Genomic DNA, 12849 nt, shown 5'->3' on the forward strand with positions numbered 1-12849 from the left:
GTTGGGAGTGATGTCTTCTTTTGGTTGTTATGTTAAAACAGTACACTCCGCGCGATATCATCACTGAATTATCCATGCCACTACTGTTATTAGCAGCTACGGATCAAAGACGTACGGACGTACTTCCCATACTCTCGCACATAATGTGATCGGTTGACGAACACAGACATGCTTTTGTAATTGCCTACTGATTCTACATTGAGTCTACGGGATAATGTACAATATTATGGCGCCCCATACAATATCATCCTAAAAACCCAAAATAAAGGTAATTACTATCACTTACAGTGTGTTATATGCATTGTTGCACTGCAAAACGTAATAAGTCGGGTAACTGATCTATACTATTGTAACATCGGTTGGTGCTACGACTACGAGCTATTAATAAGTTACCAGTAACAAAAATAGGGCAATGTATCATAAAAAAAAGGTCATATTTTATTTTATGAATAATAAAAAGAACCACAGTACATCAGCTTCTCTGTAGGCCTATTAATTACTACTTTTATTGTTTAAATTAATTGTGTTCGTTCAGGGAATGATCAATAACTGTCGAATTTTCAGCCAGCCGCAGACGCGACATTTCCAGCTGCACATTTCTCAACTGTTGGTCATTGTAGCCTACTGAGTAGACTTGCCCCAAGTCTGTATTTATTGTCTTTTTTTTTTATTTATTTGTTTTTATTTCGACCGCGATTTTTGTCTGAAAATCCAAACTCAAGTAATACACGTATGAAACGCCATATGTGCAAAAATTTATATTTTTACTAATATTAAGACAAAACTCCGTCTGGAGCCCAGACTACCTACTGAGGTATGATGTTAAAATATTGTGGGCCTATATTTCCGAGGCAAGCCTGATTAATTATCATTTAAAAATATTAATCGATAATCTAAGATCCAATAAAATAAGCGCATCATCCCGCTTGGATTTCCGTGATTGTTTTCGACTATTTGGTATACACGGGGGTATATACAACAAACAATGTACATGTGTGCCCATGATACAAACAAATGGATAATAACAAAGAGTGTACTACTATTATTGAGCTTGCGTGGGCCACTTTGATTGGAGGACGATCGTCCAATCATTCAATCACATAACTCGTAAAATGTTACGATTTTCGTCATGGACGAATTATCAATTTGTGTATTACAGTATATAGTATGTGATGTGTATTATATTTTTGAAACATTATTAATTAAGAATTGATTACACGAATTAAACACATAATTTTTAAATGTTAATCTCATACTTTTAATAAATAACTAATAACTAAAAATTGCATTGTTATCGTCTTAAATCCTTTCTTGTAGGCCTAAGTTGTTATTGATTTTGACCAAAATTAATAAGTGATTGCTATAAATATATATATATATTATAATAGGCCTATATTGTCATTTCAAATATTTGTTAATATACTTGTTCATAAGAATATAGTACATCGTTTTGTTCATAAGAATAGTTTTTTAAAAAAAACCACAAGATCTAATACTTTAGGAGGAGGCTATAATATCAACTTTTACAACACTCACATAGATACCAAAAAATAAAAAAATGCGGCTAACCACTGTCTGACTGAACTTTTATATACAGGGTATATAGATAGTGTTTATGAGATATGCTCACGTTGTTAGTATTTACTATTCATAAATAATACATGATATACTATTAGTAGACGAAAGATGATGTCGGTATTTCCAACGACTACAACACGTATGCCTGTGCATTTAGTAAATTCTGATTCGAGTGACGTTGATGTCGTTCTTTACATTCATTCTCCATATTCACAAATCTCATCATCCTTTTATATATACCCTTTGTGAATTAATCACGTGTATAGTTTATTTTTTACTTTTTGGGAATTACCAAATGATTATTTCTAAAAACCTGAACTCACCATCTGCTAGACTACTACGCTTCAGTGAACTGTGGATATGACAACTGGGCATCATCCTGCAATGAGGTGAACTATTCCATTCATTAAAAGGGAATAACAGCAAAGATCTGGTCTCTACTCTCGCCGCGTCTCTCCTTCAAACGATGAGTGTTATATGAAGAACTTATGGTTTGTTGCAATGTAGACAAGTAAGTTGTTACATTCTGCGCCATTCGCGTTTTCTGATTCTTGTATTCATTAGTTATCCGCACCTTGGCGGCGGATCTGTGATTGTTGATATTTTTGTGAATTTTTATATACTGTACATGATATAGGCGTAATTCTAAAGTTCAGTGCTTGTGTAATTCGAATTGATTATATAAATAAACACCATAATATATTTAATTTTATCAAGTTGTTTTATCAAGTAATGATTACTTAAAATGATACTACTATATTAATAATAGCCTTATATTATCCCTTCATCAAAGTGGAATGATCCAAATAGGGATTTTCCCTGTCTATTAATATTAGGTCTTGCAAAGATTTGTTGAAGTAGCTCCTACAACCCCGCTTAATTTGAAAATGCAATGTAAATATGTGTGTGGTTCTAAAATTAACAAATTAACTATAAATAGCCTAGCATGAACACTTCACACTGAGCAAGTTAAGCTACATAAATTATTATGATATTTGTTTAATAGAGTTGCAATACCGAAGAACTTACCAAATAAATATTGGAGCTGGTGTGTGCGCATTGGGCTTCAACAACGTATTGTGGCATTTCGAATAAGAGAACAAAACGTGATTGGCTGCTATCCACCAATCAAATACTTCTTATTTTTACTTTTGTTTGATTTATTGTCTTTTTGCATGAGACGATAATGGGTACAGTACTGTACTTCCTTTTCATTTTTTGTTAGAGGAAATTAAAAATAAACTATTTTCTTTCACTGCAGGGCTATAACTATAACTAATATATAAGAAAAGATTTAAGGGGGAGAAATAGGCTATACAAAATTAGGTATTTGCAATAGGCAAAATAAATATATCATTAAGCAAACCGTGCTCAGTCCTCCTTCAACGTTACAATGTTGTAAGAAATATGCCGGTTATTATATTATTATATAATATATATTATTATTATATATAGCTTAAAGCTCAAGTACCGGCATGAATTTTAAACATAATATCTGGTTATTTGTACATAAATCAAATTTTTGTAATAGAAATCTAGACGAAAAAAAACATTAATTTCCCTTAAAATGGTCAAATACAAAATTTTGCAAAATTCTGTTATAAAAACCAGGAAGACTTTTTTTCAGTAAGTTAGGCAGTTTAACCTAATGTAATGACATGTCCCTAGAAGGTGAAAATTATATATTTTCTGTAGCATGGAAATACGTCAACTCTGAAGTTGAATAAAAATACAAGAAACGTAAAATTCAAGTTATATTACCTAAATTTAGTCACCTTATATGATTTTTTAGCACACTGTTTATTTTTCATAATTTTTTTTAAATGCCTCTCTATTTACGACATTTGTGTACAAAAAAATAGAGATTTTGCTTGCTTGAGAAGTGCTTATTTTCAAAAAGCTCGTGTAACACAAATAAAATCCCCAAAATTATGAAACATAGGGGAAACTATAGATCTATATTTATTGGAATGTATGATCAATAGAAATTGTTTGCCCGCATCTGGCCTTTAAGGCCGGTACTGATACTCAACAATCAGTACAACATAGATTAACTGATATTAAAACCTACCGTTATTAAAACTTACCGATATTTTTCTTTCTTGTTTTGAAAGATAAATTTTCATGTTTTCTTGAAATTAAAAAAAATGTAGGCCATGAAACGGTTTGGATATATCTGCAAAACATGCCATGGTAAAAACTACTTGTAGGCCTAATGTAGTAACTGTGATTAGCACCAGGAACTAAATATGAAAATACGTAGCATTGAATAGGGAATCTTTATTCTATTTTAAAATACAATAATTACCTGGTTATAGCCTCATGGTAATTGCTGAAAGCCATTCGGTAATAAAGCACCTCGTTAACCACCAGAGTGTTCAGTCTCTCATACAAAACAATAGGGACTTTATTAGGAAACAGGACGGGAAGCCACAGACGGTGCTTATGAATAATTTATGCGGAGATTTGTCGTCTTAACTTTTTGAAGATAAAGTTGGCATTTTCCCGTTTACGGAAAACGACTAGAAATAAGGTAATAACCTTAAATATACAATTCAAATTTTAACTTAAAAGTGGACTTTTCAAAACTTCTAATTTAAATGTTTTAATTTGGGTTAAAATGTTAAAAGCAGTACATTTTGCGCGACGTTTGAATGTGAGGCCCCTAGCTATGAAGGCTAGGCCAGTGCTGATCACCAGAGCTAAAGGATGGATTGATGCATTTTTTATTACAATAATTAATTACAATATCTATATATATATATATAAAAGACAAACACAAAAAGTTTGTCCTCTATGCATGCCGTGGTACAAACTCTGATTGGTTTGCACTCAACATCATTGCAACGGAGATGGTCATGGTCCTATATAAAAAGTTTGTAAACCAAATATTTATTAAATTATGACTTATTAAATATTTTAAAAATTACCACTGGATCAAAAGGTTATGAAATGTTGAATTTCCAGAGGGCGTCATTAAAACTATAAAAGCAGGAACCGAGAAAAAAAACGGAAGTATTACCGTTTAGAGAGTCTATAGGGTAGGAACACTAGAAAAGCCACGTGGTCGTGGAATACTTCAGTTCACTTCCATTTGTAAGAATAAACATTTATAGGATGATTAATATGTAGGTTATAACTAATATTGATATATAGCTCTACAATTTGAAGTGAAGGCTCTACGTTTATTCGTTTTCTTTCATTTAGCGTGCAAAATCGTATATTGTAACAATGAGAATGCGAATTATTCGTTTAAATAAGGTGATCATTACAATAGCCTGATGCTACGTTTTTATTCTAAGCATACTGTAGCTAATCCCATGTTATACCTGAGGTTTGAACGTTCATTATGCTACTAATCCGCCGAATAATTACCAGCTTATCGTTGGTTACAGAATCTTAATTATAATTACGGCTCCTTGATGCCTATCATCCTAATTTGTAATAAAAGAGTATATGTTATGCATTTTAATTTTACTTTGCCGTGCTTACATCAGTTTACATGAAGGATACATATTGTCCCATTGTATCATCGTATTCGGGACCGAGTCTATTTCCAGTTTATTGATCAGTAGGCCCTATAGTAGAAACGTAATTGTTACAAAGCCTTAATTTGTCCCCGTAGGCCTATAGCTTATATTAGTTTTTGATTTTTGTCTCTCCAATCCAAGTAAACTTTTGTAATGAAAGTCCTACAATTAAATAAGTGGTAATGTATGTGCCCATGGAGTAATTTATAATTCTTCCATAAGCTTCCTAATTACATGCATGTATACAGTAAAGGTACGTGAAAGCGTCACATTTATATCTTATTTGTTTTGTGTATTTGCATTGTATTTCAGAAGAAAAAAACCGGCTACTACATACTGTAAGGAAACATTTTGGTACTGTAAAGTAATATTAATTAAAATAATATTAATATTTAATTATTTGCATATCTACAGACGTACCACCATTTTCAAAATTCAAAATGTTCTAGCAATACTTTCGAATTCATAAATAACAATGGACTTGCCTTTTGAACTTCAAATTACGGATGGTACCGTACCCAAAACTTGCAAGAATGTTCTGTATTTATTTTTGTTACAATGAATTTTACTGACCGCATACATTGCATACTTATAATAAGCATTTAGCCTGCCAGACGTATGGAATGTTAAACTTAATATCAATTCTTTATGTATCAATGGATAGAAAATGAGACTTCAATTAAAGTGTAACTCCTGCATATAATATTATAATTTTGCATACGTTTTGCATACGTTTTGCATACGTTTGACAAGTTTCCAAGGCGCTGTTGAAAAATCTGTTAATATCAGCGGGGATCATACTCGTCGAAGAGAAATATAAAAAATCTAAGTATATAAAATGTAGAAATATAAAAATCATCATTGATCATGACAAAAATATATTTTTGCAGCCAAAATTCCATACGGTACGATTGATATAACTGCGCCTGCATTAATCCTATATAACTTTATGAGCTCAGGGCCTACCTGATTATATTTTAGCTGTCCGATCACGACAGGTAATATAATATAGGATCTCACAAATCACCAAGTGCCATTTTCCATGTTTGTTTATGCCTGTACATTATATTTATACTCGCATATTAATACTAATAGACATCAATGTAGTGGTGGTCTGCAGCAACTAATACTAATAATCGACGTCTAGATATATCGAACTATACTCTGGAATTTCCAAATTCGGAAATTACATTCTATTTCGATATGTTTCCACCCACCCTTGTCATTTAATTGGCATTACAGTCTCATTGTCCAATGGCAAACAGTACTGATGGCAAACACAGCCTAGTGATAACATGTCTGACGAAGACCAAACAATTGTGTCACAACATTATCATAACCACATTCGTATTTTGAGATATCTACATTGTTAGTTTTCCGTATGGGCGTGTTTTCGAGAAAAAAAAAGAAGCCCATCAAAAAAATCTTACTTCCTCTGTTTGCAAAAGCTTTGTTGAACATATTCTAGGCCTATCCTAGTAGGCCCTACCTAACTCTGAAATACGCGAACTACTTGTAAAAATAAGTTCATGAATGCTGGGATAATAATGTTACTGAGGACGAGCCAAAATGACGATGACGACATGAAAATGGCATTTCTATTATATATAAGAATGTTTGATAAATGTTTGTGGCGGCACGAGTAGATTCCATTTTCATAATCAGACACCATACTTAAAACAACTTTTAAAAAAAAGAGGGGGAATAACGTGTTAATGTAAGATCGCCCTCTTGAAAATTTTAAGTTTAAAATAGCTCTGTCTACACTAAAAAAAAGTACGTGTCCAAATATGGTAGTGATATGACGTCATCGTGTCCATATATGGGCTCATCACATTTGATAGCATAGTAGATAGAGCATATAAATCTTTATTGCTCACAATGTCGGTCGGTTGGTCGGTCGGTAAACACTAACTAAAATTTGCACACGCGACTACAGCCATCGGCCTTGTTTTTGTTTTAATTTATATCTGGAGGCACATGTGGTGTGGCTAAGGGTTACCTAATTTGCATATTTAAAAATGGCGGCAATTTTAATAAAAATGTCCATATCTCCGAAACCACTGGTCGTAGAGAACAGATTGTTTATGGCAGAATGTTCACAATATACTGTATTTCTATTTACTCTAATTTATTGAGACGGTTTAGCACCCTCTACCAGTTTATATATTTTTTTCAATTTCAATAGTGTGATATTATTAATTTTATTTCCTTTTAAAAATATTTATATGATATGTAATACCAGTATATACTAGGTTTGATATGAAATGACAAAGTATTGAACAGAAATAGGTATCGTATCGTATCCAATGTTGGAAGTTAAAGGTAAAGTTGTTCTCGTCTCAATCCAGTCACTTGGTATAATAAAATATTTTGTATAAGTCATTATATCCAAAACAATTTGAAATAAAACTATACAGTTTTCATTTATATTGTCAATGAAAATAGTGCGAATAGCTCCCTCAATGGAATGACCATAAGAGGATAGTCATGACGTTAATTGCGTCATCCTCCTGGAATTTCCAATTTAAAACATTGAACCAAGATAATAATAAGATAATAAAAATATAGACTGACATAGGTAAATAGACATATAGTGAATGACAAAACTGATAAAATAAAGATGGGAAGAACCCACGGTAAAAAGAAAAAAATATAGGAATGTATGATTCTTAGGCCTGATAGAACAAATAAAATATTATTATTGCACAAATAGGCCTACATAAAGCGTTTAATGCACAAGGCCTCTAAGCGATTCACAAATTGCATGTAAAATCAGTATCACAAAATAGATACCGAATGTATATGAATTGAATAATTATGAATAATATTCACGTACGTATTCAATATTGTTGTACACGGGGTTGTACAACGGCGGATAACCATCGTATTCTCGGGGCTTGCCCATATGTCTGGGTTTTCCCGAAGTTTTAATAATGCCTAGAATATTGAGACTAAATTGTATTGGATATTAACTAATATTGTAGTAAAATAGACTGTGGGATGAGATGATACGGATAGGAGGAAACACTTGACTTTACAAACAATTTGCACTTACCGTTTGAATCGCACAACCAACACGCCCAGTTTGTGGTAACATGTGTTATGAAGCTGAGTAAACCATTAAAAATACTACAGTTATGCAGTTAAGTGAACGGATAGGCGTATCCTCGTAATGAATACTGTTGTGGTTTTGAGTTGGCGAATAAGACAAAGTTTATATTTTAGTCGAACCGTCTAGAAATTTTCTTTATTTGGAGAATTAATGATAAAATATGCTGACGAAGACGGTGACAAGAATTAAAAAACAGTAACAATATTGTTTCAAAACATGTTATTTCATAACATATAAAAGCCAAATTCGGGTTTTGAGATACACTGTAGATATTGAATATGATTATTACTAATTGTTTAAATAAATAGGAGAGATTGATTTGAAACAAAAAGGCCTATTTTGTAGAATGCATTTAAATCAATTGAAGGCTCATTCGTCCAACATTCATTTTTATAGGCCTAATGTTTGAGTGTACCATATGTTATTGTACTGATTTTTCTGGCCGAATAATTAAAAACGAAGAAAATGCGAGACACTGTTAAACAACCTCAGAAGAATGACTTATCATTTCCAGTTTGTTCATCAGATTAATGTTTTCATTTCTAAGTTTTGAAATCTCTTCACTTGCAATCAGAAATCGTTCAATTAAACTAGAATGTTGAATTTTTAATTCCTCTTTTTCGTCTTTTATTTCTAACACCAAGTTTTCAAATGTTTCATTCTGGGCTTCCAGCATCCTAACTCTGAAATATAAAACATTGCGAACTTAAAAAAAATATAAATGAAATAACCAACAGATTTTATGAATGCTCATGGGACAATATTAATGTACTGATGACAAGCCGGTAAGTGGTAAAGATGACGACATGAACCACAAGACGCGCCCGAATGAATAATAATGGCATGTTTAAAAAAACATGTTTGAAACAAATAGTGGTACGAGAACGTCGATCCAATTTTCATATGAATCAGACACACAGCTTATAAAAACAATTTTAAAAAGGACGGGGAATATGTGTCATATCTAGGCCTAGTGCATGAGCGCCCTCTTTCAACACATGTTAATGATATAATGAACCAAGACGTCCGAAAATGGTATTTAGGTAGGCCTATAGGATAGGCCTATATTTAAAAATATGTTTGATTAACTGTTTGTGGTACGAGTCACTAGGCCTAGGCCTATCCCATTTTTATATGAATCAGACACTTGCCCGACTTTACAAAACGAATTATAAAAAAGGAGGGTAATAAAGATGCTAGGCCTATAGTAATCCATGACCGCCCTCTTCCTCTTGAAACCACCAGCACAATTAAGAATACCTTTCTTTCAAATCTGCCTTCTCGTTAACCAGAATCAACTTGGCTGAATGTGCCGTGTTCTTGCTTTCTTTCATAATGTTAAGTTCTCTTTCCACTTTCTCCAAAGTGTTTTGTAACACCAGATTAGCGTTATACAGTTGTCGACGTCTGTTCCTGTTCCATCTCCTGTCATGTTCCTGTCGTTCCTTTATGTTTATTAGCTGTATCTCCAAACGGGTTTTCTCTGCTTCCAATTCATTCAGTTGGTCGATGTTTCCATTGTTTTCTTTGTTAAGTATCTCATTTTCAAAGTAAAGTTTTTGAAGTTTGTGGTTTTGAGCTTTGAACTCATTTTGAATACCCAGTTTGTCTTGGACCAATTTGACCATGTCCATCATAAAATTAGAGATAGAAGCAATAACTTTACAGTATCACTCAAATGTTTGTAGGGATCGATCGATGTCAAATCAACGTCACAAAATACTGTTTTAAAAATGTGCAAGGACACGCGCGTGCATGCTCGTTTCCGATACGCGCAATATCCCGCCACACGTCGTACGTACTTACGTACTAACTAATAAACTTTTAAAAGTTTTTGATGGATTAACAAAAGCTAACAAAAATACATATAGTATACATCAAAAAGCATCTAAACTAAAAATGTTAAACCCTTGCTTCTTAGTAAAAGTCACAAAATAATGAATTTCGACTAATGTTGTTGTTCAGTTGTGCTTTATGTTGATGTTTTGTTAAAACGATGTAGCGCCCTCTATCAGCTTATAAATGTATTCGATTTGCATAGTGATCTTATCTTATTAATTTTATTTTCTTTAAAAAAAATATAAATATTATATATTAATATAATAGTATACGAAAGTTGTGAAATGAAAAGGTATTAAATAAAAATAAGTATTGTATTCAATGTTCAAAGATAAAAGTTCTTAAATCTCTTCTTAATCCGGTCACTTTATAACGTATTTTTTTTGTAATAAATATTTTGTGTAAAAATAATTACTCCTAAATGAGACATTATTGCGTATAGATAAACGCATCAATTCCACCAATCATCAGTTAGTTAATTCGCCGAAAATTGTAATAACTACGTCATGAGAAAAGCTTATAATGACGTCAGTGAATTCGATGACATCACGTTACAGGAAAGTGTTATTTAATTATTTTTTACCATAATTAACTGATAGTGTCGGTTGGTCGTCGGTGAGGATGTATGTCTATGGATATTATTATTTTATATAATGGGAAAAATAAATGTTGTTGTTAAATGTGAAAACTTCAATTAAGTAAAGTTATATTCTAGCATACACAGGGGAAGAGTTACATTTTTGGATAAATCAATTTAAAACTGTTTTAAAAAATATTTTAAACAATGCTAGAAAAAGATGATGATTAATTAAAGATGATACGAAATCGATAAATTGATTGAACCATGATGATTTTAACTGCTTGAAAAAACATCATATTTACAGTGTTGGTTATAGTATGGATATACTATACTAACTAAAAAGAAAAATGAAAAAAAAAAAGCCAACACGGGATTATTCATGTTTTCATTCTGCTTATGAATATTTATGAGATGACTATGACGTTTACGCTAACAAAAAGACGACGGGAACCAGAATACACAGTTGCCGATTGATGAAAATAAACACCACACACACACAGAGAGACTTGGCACGTTGAGAAGAAAAATTGGTTAATTTAATTCATTGTTAAAACCCGGTCTAAATACATTTTGAGACATTTTAAACAGACTGCTAGTAGCCAAATAACTGTAAGTATCACATAACGTGACGCTACATTTGATAACAAAACATTTTGTTTAAAATTCGTATATTTCTGTAGTCATTTGCTAGGCCCACTATTTATTTTTATTTTTCACGAGACCCCGCCTTCTTTTTCATACGACAGAGAAAGAGAGGCTGTTCAGGCCTAGTGTGACGTACATTTAGATTGTTGAGCCTAGATAGTAGGAAAGGGTAGCCTTTAAAATCTTATATAAATATATCTTAATTTTCAATCGTAATTAATTTATACTAATTTCAGTAAGATGTAGTTAATATTTGAATGACTGAATAAATGAAGAAATCAACAACATCAGCAGGGGGAAGGATGGACTGGCTGACCAAGGTTAGATTAGGCCAAGTTGTTTGTATTGTACATTACTAACTAGGCTACTACTGTACTACTAGGCATAGGTAAGCTAGGCCTACAATATAGTAATACTAGGGCCTAGTTACTAAACTAAGTAGTACTGTACACCTTACACAGCCTGTACTATTTGTTATTAGTTAATTAATTAGTAAGTAGAAGCCAGTCAAATAGAACATTTATTTGTTATGGCAATATGGTTGAACACTAAAGTCACATGATTTACCATTTATAAACAATTTACAATCTAAAATGATGATTTTAAATATTGGTTATGGTCCATAATTATATGATTATGAAATTGTTTGGTTATTTCAAATGATAACAACTAACTACTAACAACTAACAACTAACTAATATCAATCATACAAAGTGATAAAAACAAATACACATTGTACACAATCAAATAAATAAAAAATAAGATCTAAAAGATAAGAATGGTATAACTATAGTCACTCTTACTATCACAGTCTACGTTTTGTTGGTCTGGTATTAACTAATATACAAATAATGAATGTTTATGAGTGCAATGGTACAAATAATGGCACGAGGTGAATGATGAAAGGTTATATCAACGAGGCAAAGCCGAGTTGATATAACCTTTCATCATTCACCAAGTGCCATTATTTGTACCATTACACGAATACAAAACATTCATTATTTGTTTTATATAACATCTAAATGAATTCTAGTTATTTGAAAAAGTACTATTTAACGATCGTTGAATAGTGCGTACTATTGCACGCCATGTGACCCACATTCGTCCAATCAAATGACAGGAATTTATATAGGTGTTATATAATATGTACTTAAGTGCGGCGATCCCTTTCTCTAAACGAACCTATAGGGATTAGGTGCAGGTGAAGCGTCAGAGTACAAATATATTTAATGTTGAATGCATAGTTTGTAACAACTTTCATTGGTGCTGTCATATTTCATTAGCATGCATTGTGTAACTGTAGCTTTTGTGTGTCAGCATGGACTCAATATGATATCAACATCGTATCAAAAGTTAGAAAGACACAGCTTGAGATAGGTTATAGAGGTACAAAACACAACCATTCTGTGATTTCAAGTAAACATGTTCCACCACAGAATATTAAGTACGACCTAGTATAGTATACTACCATAGGGCCTAGCTAAGGAATCTAGTGAAAGTTTGGTGGTGTGATTGTGGATTGCATTAGTTTAATTTTTTTGTTTTTTTTACCCATAATTAAT

The 12849-nt window shown here is 32.2% G+C and overlaps 2 protein-coding genes across 3 annotated transcripts in view; one reads left to right on the plus strand and one right to left on the minus strand.

Moving 5' to 3' along the window:
• The first annotated feature begins 235 nt into the window (after positions 1-235).
• LOC140059910 (FERM domain-containing protein 8-like) overlaps positions 236-12849 on the plus strand; it is a 35127-nt gene continuing 22513 nt past the window's right edge. The window contains exon 1 of one of the 2 annotated variants that reach the window (XM_072105894.1): positions 236-2089. The gene's annotated coding sequence lies outside the window, so the exon portion shown is untranslated. Of the gene's footprint in view, positions 2090-10942; positions 11252-12849 lie in introns of those variants that run through there. The other variant, XM_072105893.1, reaches the window with a different exon arrangement.
• On the minus strand, positions 8322-9929 carry LOC140059956 (uncharacterized). The gene is made up of 2 exons (XM_072105961.1): positions 9484-9929; positions 8322-8906 (listed from the first exon to the last, which is right to left on the minus strand). The coding sequence occupies exons 1-2, from the start codon at positions 9858-9860 to the stop codon at positions 8702-8704; spliced, it is 582 nt and encodes a 193-aa protein (XP_071962062.1). The 5' UTR covers positions 9861-9929; the 3' UTR covers positions 8322-8701.

Source organism: Antedon mediterranea, chromosome 10, assembly GCF_964355755.1.
Source record: "Antedon mediterranea chromosome 10, ecAntMedi1.1, whole genome shotgun sequence".
Classification (NCBI taxonomy): domain Eukaryota; kingdom Metazoa; phylum Echinodermata; class Crinoidea; order Comatulida; family Antedonidae; genus Antedon; species Antedon mediterranea.